Here is a 9,466-nt window from a genome sequence, read left to right on the forward strand (position 1 = left end):
ATATATTGTATCAAATATTTATCAAAATAGTGTATTAGGTTAAATAATTATCTAAATAACACAATTTATTGTAATAGTTCAAATTTTGATTATATTCTAATTTTATTTTTTATTTAAAAATAAAGGTAAGAGTATTAATAATCTTGAGTTTTTAAAAAATAATTATTTCATTAAATTGGTTTGGAAAAAAATTTCTTAAAAATATTATTTAAAAAAATAATTATATAAAATATAAAAATTTAGAAAAACAATCATTTGATGAAATAATTATCTACAAAGGATATATTTTAAGTAATAATTATTTAGAAAAATATGTAAGTAAAAAAATTTGTTAAAAAATCAACATTAATCAATTTTGAAATTATGGTTTGAAATTTTTATAGAAAATTAGGAAATATTTTTTTTAAATAGTAGAAAATATTTTATATAATTTAAATTATTGATTTGTGAATAATAAATATAATAATTAAAATATTTATAAACTAATTTTGTTAATATTGTGTTTTAGTGAAAGTAAATAGTCTAATATTTTTTAGGATAAACGGTCCGATATAAGTGTCTAACCAAACTGCTCGAATGAAACATCTACCAAATTACACCAAAGTTAAGTTGTTTTGAATGAAAATGAAAAATAAAACACAGATTAAAGAATTAGAAAATTAAATGTGCTATATCTCATGAGTATAATTGGAAATAAATCTTCTTTAGGAAAAATCTCTATTAAAACTAAAAATAGAGCAAATCTTCTAAAAAATATGTTGTCTAATTAAATCTTCTTTAAATATCTTTTACATCAATAGCAGTGAGTTTAATTATAATTAATGCAAAAATTTGTATTATTTAGATAATTATTTGACATAATATACTATTAAAGTGAGTTTAATTATAATTAATGAAAATATGAATGATTTGTTTGACCCAATATGCTATTAAGAGTAAACTGTACTCTTAGATAGTTATTTGGTACAATATGTTATTAGGGTAAATATTGAAAAATAATCTAAACTTACCGTACTTTTATCAAAATTTTAAGAAATGAAAAAAAGAAGTTTAAGAAATATTTTTTAAACCTAATCTTTTATATATTGTACATATATAATGGTGTTGTGAAAATATTATATGTTTCAAAGTAATACTTTCATAATTATTTCACATTTGTTAATTATATATATTATAATAATAATTAATAAATAAAATTATTAACAACAAATAAAATACTTTTACTTATCATTATCTTCTATTTAAATTAAACAATTTCATCTTTATTTTATTTTTATTTTTCAGTCATTTGGTTAACTCATGTAAACAGTTTTTAATTAAAATTTACACTACTAAATGCTAATCATACTATACCTTTTTTTTTAGTTTGAAATCGCTTTCTATATATAAGATATTTTTAGTTTAATAATAATCTACACTTAAGAAGAACAAATTAAAAAGAAGTTATAAATATACAAAAAAAAATTAAGAATGTGATGATCAAATCAAAATTATATGTTACATGTAAAAAACTAAATTTAAAATACATAATAGATGTAAATTTCTGAAACATTTACACGTATGTAGGGTTAAAAAGCCTTTAACACATTTGGAATCAATTGATAACTTTTGATTTATATCCAAATGTGATTAGTTTGCAACAGATTTACCTTTTCCTAATTATGACTTTTGATTTATAGGCAAATTGGCAGACAAAAAGAGAATAAAAATCTTTGAAAATAGTTGTTGTAAAAAAGTAGCAAACTTTATTTTAATGTGTAATTAAAAAGTATTAGTTTTTTCATAAAATAAAATTCGTTTAACTAAATGAGCAATTAAACTAAAAACAAGAAATTAAATTGATTTTTGGAATAACTCGTGTGGGAGAAGTGGGGTCCACACTGAAACGCGCACTGTATTCTCATTTCTGACAGTCTCACACACAAACCGCATTCACGTTTCAACTGCTTATGACACACTTCGTCACTCGCACTCAACTCGCCCGAGTCACGCCCTTAATTCATAGCTCCAAACATCATCTCTTTACATCAATTCCTTGTTTCCAATTCCTCTCTTTCCCCCAATTCTCTACCAAATCCTCCGCTCTCGCCCGCCGCCGAACGCGCTCTTCCCTTCGCCCCGCAATGGACGCAAAACCGCCGGAATCCGCCGCCTCGGGCGAGGACTTCGTCCACGTCGCGGATCTGAAGATGGAGAGCCTGTCTGAGAGCATGGTTCGAATTGACGAGCCTTCCGACGCCGACGCTGCGCCTGATGACACGCCGGATTCCGATCGTCGTCCGGTCACTCTCCCGGAGGAGCTATCAAGAAACGTTCTTGTCCTCACATGCGAGTCGGCCGCCGAAGGCGGCGTCTGCGACGTTTACTTGGTTGGAACCGCTCATGTCTCAGAGGTATTGGTTCTGGTAGTTCAGAATCAGCTTTTAGGTTTTGTTATGCTACACATTGTCACTATGTTCAACGAGAACGAATAATTAGGGATTGGTCTATTTTATTTTGTTCTGTATTTATTTCAATCGGGACTGTTATTGTTTCATTTTCTAAGAGGATGTAGGACCGTGTTTTTACTTCATCGTATCAATTCTTGTTGTTGTAATAATAAGTACAGTTTGTGAATTGCTGAGAGTTCAAAATTTATGCCGAATTTTGTTGCAGGAATCAAGCAGAGAAGTTCAAGCTATAGTGAATATTCTGAAACCGCAGGTTTTTTTTTTTCCCTTTTGAACTTACTAATGCTTGGCTGATGGATTGATCCTTCACTTGCTTAATTGCTTGCTCTTGGTTTCATGATGCCCCTTCCTGACTTTGGATTTTTACTGATGAAAACCTTTGGCTGGCCTTTGTTTTTTACAGGCTGTCTTCCTAGAGTTGTGCTCCAGTCGTGTTGCAGTGCTTACACTTCAAAATCTCAAGGTTTGTTTTGTATATTTCCTTTGTAGTTTAATCCGTTAAATGTTGGGAGTTGCCGTAATTTTAACTTGGAAGGTTTTGTGGTTTAATCACACATGCTAGGGTTGAGGGACACCCTAAGTCCAATTTCTAAGAGTATGAACCTTCCCCCCTGACCACCCTAATTTGTAACTTATGTGCATAAGTCGCAAAGTGTGGTGAAATATTTGACTGTTCCAATTTGTAGGGAGTGGCAGCACTCTTTAGTTCTGTATTCGATGAGTGGATTGTTTGAAAGATAAAGTATCAAATGGCTGGGTACTTGTATGGCTTACTCGGTGTTTCACAGAAGGATGAAACACACATAGAAACTCATTTTACCCTGATGATTTAAACCTTTTAGCTTTCAATTCAACTTAGGAATAGTTTAGTTTACTTCTCCTTTTTCTTAAAGGAGAAATAAATCATCTCTTAAAGCAATACAATGATAATTGTGTTTGTGATTATTATTTAATTTTCCACATGCCTTATTCAAACCTAGTATCAACTAACTTCGTTGATTCCAGTATATTAATCTGGTTCTCATTCAGTTGTTTGTATGATTTTTTTTTGGTTCTGCCAGGTACCCACTATGGGAGAAATGGTTACAATGTTGAAGAAAAAACATAACATGTTTGAAGTGCTTTATGGCTGGTTCCTTGCAAAGGCAGGTTTCTAGACAATCATGTCTCATCCTTTAATCGGCTTTCAATTATCACCCTTTCATTATCCTATAATGCTATGTATCTCATATATCCTGCTATTAAGTTTCTGACAGATTGCTAGCAAGCTTGAGGTCTTTCCTGGCTCTGAGTTTCGTGTGGCCTATGAAGAAGCCATCAAGTATGGTGGCAGAGTGATTCTTGGTGATCGCCCTGTACAGGTGGGAGGAGTTTTTCATTTTAATATGTTGAATGCGGATAAAATTTCTACTATTTGTTGATGTGAAATATTCCTCTGAATAATAAAGAGTCATGTTTCTTACACTTCTCTCTAGAAGTTATATTGATAGTATTGCAAGTATATTGTAATGTATTATTCATTAGAATATCTTGGACTCCTGGTGTTCTTAAGAGTAAATTCATGTTGCATAATCACTAGAAAACCTTGTAGTATATTCAGTGACCGGAAAGTAACTATATTCATTTTTTCCAAACAGGGGGATTCTTTGTGTTATAAAGAAGTTTCTTTATCTCATTTTGCTAGCATATTTGTAAATCCAAATACTCTTCTTCTCAGAAAAGAAAGGAAAAGTAAAGATGCTGTTCTAGTGGCTAGAACCCATGTCCACTATGTAACACAACAGCATTCTCCAAGCTTACCTCTAACTTGTCGATTCTATTGGAGAAATACCTTTATTTTTTCTGGAGTCCTGAATCTATTAAAAATACTTACTAGAAAAGGTTTAATGCATATTAATAAATATTTCAAATGATTTCTGTAAGCATGGGAGAAATACCGACATGTTCTAAATTAGATTAATATGATCAACATGTACTATTTATTATGTGAGCTTTCAACTTGGTTTAATTGGCATGAAGAGACTCTTTTTTTTATGTATTAATGGATTCTGATTTTTATTGATACAGATTACATTAAGGAGAACATGGAGTAAGATGCCACTTTGGCATAAAACAAAATTGTTATATTCTTTACTTTTCCAGGCAGTTTTTTTACCCAGCTCTGATGATCTTAACAAGATGGTAAATTTCATAATTCTTATGTAGTAGTGATAAGTTTGAATTGATAGTGTGCGCGCTATGTAGTTGTCTATATACTAACTTGCTTTTGCTTTCTTCAGCTGAAGGAAATGGATGACAGTGACATGCTAACTCTGGTTATACAGGAAATGAGTAAGGAGTTTCCAACTTTAATGGAGACTCTTGTGCATGAGCGGGATCAGTAAGTCGTATTGCACTTAATATCAATTTACTATTTTATTTATTGCTTCTATTAGCTGTCACTTGCTTCCCTCTCTCCCCTTGCTCTCTAGGGAATGCTTCAGTTAGCACTTGTCACCCCACTATGTTACCATTTAGCACCAGGGTCCTTGTTGGAGGGTGTCCTGGGTATGGTTCTGGTATTGACATCTTCGGCATATTTTTGTAACCTTGATGATCTGAAATTCAATACCATGGAGGCATGGATCTTTTACCCTGAATGCCTTTTTTGCTTCAGAGCGTAGGATATGAGAAACCTTTTAAACAAATCATATTTTGGAGGTTTTTTTTAGGGGTCCATATGCCTTTCAAGTAGTACAGCAGGCAGTGGTGGAGCTAGATGAGGGTAGAATATTATAAATGTTTACGGGAGGCCATGCATTAGAAGTGTAAACTCGGAAACAATTTTTTTTGCAATATTTAATATTTTGTAGAAATTCTAGTGGGGGCTATTTGGGACCAGAGAATTCTGGTGAGCTAAATGATATGCCTCTTAACAGATATGATCAGTATATTCTAGTCCTTAGCATCATGAGGGATCAACTATCTGATTATGGACTATATGCATATCAGTAAAGAAATTAGGTCATACAACTTTCTTTTATCTCATTCTCAGAACTTCCTTTTTATCTCATTCTCTGAAGTTGGAACTACATCTATATGTATTAGTAAGAAGAACATGTTCCAACTTGAATAAAATGAAACATGGCCATAATTGTCTGAAATTGTGGTATTCTCTCTCTGCCCTCTGGTGGTGTGGAGGATGCTATTGTTAATCTAAAAACTTTGGTATGCCTCTCATGCTTTTGATAACTAGAGAATGTCCTTGTAATCTCTACAATGATGCAGTCTCTTACCCTTGTTTGGTTAAAATTAGACCATGTGGTGTGGAGAGGGTGTTAATAATTTGTAGTATTACAAAGGGTAGCATCGAGGGTGACTGCCCGTTCAATTGACCGTTTGCTGTGTGATAAGTTTTTCTACAGTTTAGTTTATAAATTTTACATGATTTGACTTTCCTCCATCCAGGTACATGTCCTCCACATTATTAAAAGTGGCGAGTGAAAATAGCTCAGTTGTTGCTGTTGTTGGAAAGGGTCATTTACAGGGAATTAAGAAGCATTGGAAGCAACCTGTCGTGGTGGGTGAACATTTAGTTATTTGTATGGTATAATCCGCAATTTAGAGTATTTTTATCACAAAATTGTATAACCGGTCATATGAACCGGTTTTTCTCCCCTTATTTTGCAATATCTTTCCAAAATCATACAGTTATGCTTTTATTATTCATTATCAGATTTTCTTACCTCAATTCACCACGTTTTCTTTTTTCAGATGAAGGATCTCATGACAATTCCATCTGTTGAACCAGCTATATCTGCAATAAGAATCGTGACATCTGTTGGTGTTGCCGTGGCTGGGGTGGCCATTATATCAGGCATCTATCTTTCATGCAAGAAATAACTTTCCTATTAGAGATGATGCTATCGTCCACATCAACGTTGATGTAGGAATTGAAACATGTAATAGGCGAGTCAACCATCAACAAAGTTGATGCATAAGCTATTTAACCCTTTTTCGAATCAAGAATAACAATTCTTTTTAAATCTTTACATAGAAATCATGTTAATTACAACACTAATACTCCGTCAGATAGTTCCATTTTAACAGGAATTCTAAGAGGGGTAGAAAATGGTATGCTTACAATTTCATATTCTTGCTGATATAGCTGTTGAGAATAAAAACATTAGTGATTCCAAATGATATTTCAAAGAATACAAACAGAAGAGAGATACGTATATGTACCGAGCAAGTATTAAATCTTTAACATTTTGAATATCAAGAACGCGAAGTAAATGGAAACAGATTTGAAATAATACATAATATAATTATTACTTTTCATTCATTGGAAAACTCATGTTATGCAAGAGGTGGGAGAGATAGAGAAATGAAAAGGGTGGTAATATGTCCAAATTCGAGTTAACCTTATCTCTCATATATGCGGGCAAAAAAACGATTTTTTGAATACTAATTTAGTAAGAAAGGCTGAATAGGGTTTTTGGTTTATTTTATTTATCCATTTCTTCAATTTAGTCTCGTTGCTTTTAAGAATCTCAATTTGATAGTAAATTTATTAAAAAATAATTAATGTGGTCATTTTTTTAACGTTGTGACATTGCCTCATGGGAGAGTGAGACGTGATAGTAATTAGATATTGTTTTTTTAAGGTGAATATTATTTAAGTATTTGACATTATTCTTTGTGACGGATATTAATCAGGTATTTGGATTTATTTTCCAAAGTGAAAATTAATTAGGCACTTAAACTTTATTACGAGAGACAAACAGCTCGTGAAGTTGGTTAATGAGATATTTAGACACAATTTTGGGAGAATACAATGGTCGTTATCAAGCGTTTGTGGGTTGTTTTTGATTCTTCTGGGTTGGTGGGTTCTCTAGTTTTGCATTTGCTTCATAAGGTCAGTAACATTTTCCTATTATTTGCTTAATGTTGTGGTGTATGTTTCAATCCTCAACAGTATGATTAAAAATGTTGTTTGAATAGAGTTTTAGTTATTTTGAGTAATTAATGTAGTTTTGTGATTTAAGTGCACTGAAACTTGATTAGAGTATAACATGTGGTCACCACATATTCTTACTAGTGTCACCACACATTGTCATTATCTAAGTTGAGTGCATTTTGTGGTTACTTGACATTGTCATATATTCATGACCTCTAAACACTTGATTTAACTCATTTTCTCTCCACATCATGTCTCACCACAATCAACACGAACACTGACTTGACATTTTCAGAAAAATCTTCATTGTCTCTATGCAGGAAGAGTAACGTGGATCACCACATATTTCTACTATGATCACTACTTACTGTCACTCTTTAAGTTGAGTGAATTTTGTGGTTACTTGAAACTGTCATACACTCATGGCGTCTAAACACTCATTGCTTAAATATTATATATTAAAAACATTTTAAAAACTACACTCTCACTAAATGTTAAATTATCACACAACACTATAAAAAGCTTATATTTATTAAAAATATATTATTTAATATATAATAAATAAATATTTATAAAATATGTAATTAAATTTATTAATTTACTATTATATTTATATTTTATTTTAATAAAAATATAAATATAAATTAATAAGGAGTACATTGTTACTTTGTTAATACTATAAAAGAGATGAATGCCTGCATAAAAATAGGATGTAATGTCATTTTTTATCTGGTAACAAATTTTTCTTCACATATTGTTCTACAGATTAATCTTACTTGCATTATTGTGTTTGTTACTGAATTAGAGAAGTTTTGGCACGCGGGTTCTTATTACTAGACACGATTTTTTTTTTGGCACTCATAGAACATCGAGATTAAATTCTGGAAGGATACAAAATATGTGGCTTTGATGGATAATTAGTGTAAGATATAGTATTATTTTATTAATAGTTTTAAAAATAAATTAGTTATGATATTTATAAATAAAAGTAAGATGTTTATTTTCTGGTTAAATAGGTTTTTCATCTTTGTACTAAATTAATTTTTGTCCATAGTTCAAATTTTAGACTTATGGATACTAAGAAAACTATTTTAATGATTTCTTACGTGTTTTTTTTCATGTAACAAACGAATTTTCAATGTGAATTATATAATAATATCCACATCAACGATGAATCAACATGAACTATTTCAATATCTTAGTCCACATTGAAAATCTGTTTGCCACGTAAAAAAATGATAAAGATTCATTTCAATAGTTTCCTTACTATGAATATTCAGGAGGTATAAAGTTTGGACTAAAGATGAAAACCAATTTCACGTAAAAGTACAAAGACCAAAAACATATTTAACCCTTTATTTTTTAGTTTATTTTAACAAAATTAATTAGAAAACTATTTTATTTTTCTGTACTCTCTAATTTTAAGAGAACTTTTTGACTAAATTCTTACCAAATTGAGGTCTTGACAAATTGGTGAAGTTATATCCTTTTGGAGTTGTCTGAATTTGGTTCTGGTAAGTAGTTTCTATCTCTACTAGTGTATCTCAACTAGTGTGTTAAGTTCAATTATTCTCCTCTTTTGAATGGATGGTTAAGATGAGATGTTATGGTGTAAGAATTAATGGGATCACACTTGGATTTTTTGAACAATTCTCTCAAAAGTTATTGGATCAAGTTGTTTCAATTGAGGTAAGGGGAATTAATAAAATTTCCTTGCAACAATGATATTTATTTGGTTGTATAGAATGTATGGAAGTGGTTGATATGTAATTTTTTATAGTATGATTGTTGCTTCTGTTGTATATGTCGTTACTAGTATAATTTTTTTTCTTATGAATGTGCCTGAGAAGGATGAGAAGGAAGGGAATCTTGGTAGTGTTGGGAAATAAATAAAAATATTTTGTAAAAGTTGTTTGAGGTTGTTTTTAGGTTGAATATCATTGTATGGTTGTTGAGAGAGGTTCATATGTGTAATTATTGCATTCACTTGCCTTATGTTGTTGAAGTGACGTTTTATAGCTCAAGCGATGACTTGAAGCGCTAAAGCGAGAAAGATGTCGAGGCAATTATCTTTCTT

The 9,466-nt window shown here is 31.0% G+C and overlaps 1 protein-coding gene across 1 annotated transcript; it reads left to right on the forward strand.

Annotated features, from left to right (window-relative positions):
- Nucleotides 1-1,860: 1,860 nt before the first annotated feature.
- On the forward strand, nucleotides 1,861-6,510 carry LOC137822202 (uncharacterized). Its single transcript, XM_068627103.1, has 9 exons — nucleotides 1,861-2,393; nucleotides 2,656-2,703; nucleotides 2,854-2,913; nucleotides 3,512-3,595; nucleotides 3,707-3,811; nucleotides 4,518-4,631; nucleotides 4,730-4,830; nucleotides 5,898-6,009; nucleotides 6,204-6,510. Exons 1-9 carry the CDS (start codon nucleotides 1,950-1,952, stop codon nucleotides 6,330-6,332), a joined length of 1,197 nt encoding a protein of 398 aa, XP_068483204.1. The 5' UTR covers nucleotides 1,861-1,949; the 3' UTR covers nucleotides 6,333-6,510.
- Nucleotides 6,511-9,466: the final 2,956 nt, after the last annotated feature.

The sequence above is a fragment of the Phaseolus vulgaris genome, chromosome 11 (genome assembly GCF_000499845.2).
Source record: "Phaseolus vulgaris cultivar G19833 chromosome 11, P. vulgaris v2.0, whole genome shotgun sequence".
NCBI classification, from domain to species: domain Eukaryota; kingdom Viridiplantae; phylum Streptophyta; class Magnoliopsida; order Fabales; family Fabaceae; genus Phaseolus; species Phaseolus vulgaris.

Coding starts and splice junctions, on each gene's coding strand:
- LOC137822202 (XM_068627103.1), top strand. CDS start 1,950: ATGACACACTTCGTCACTCGCACTCAACTCGCCCGAGTCACGCCCTTA. Junction 3,596..3,706: donor ATGGCTGGTTCCTTGCAAAG/GCAGGTTTCTAG, acceptor AGTTTCTGACAG/ATTGCTAGCAAGCTTGAGGT. Junction 4,632..4,729: donor CTGATGATCTTAACAAGATG/GTAAATTTCATA, acceptor TGCTTTCTTCAG/CTGAAGGAAATGGATGACAG.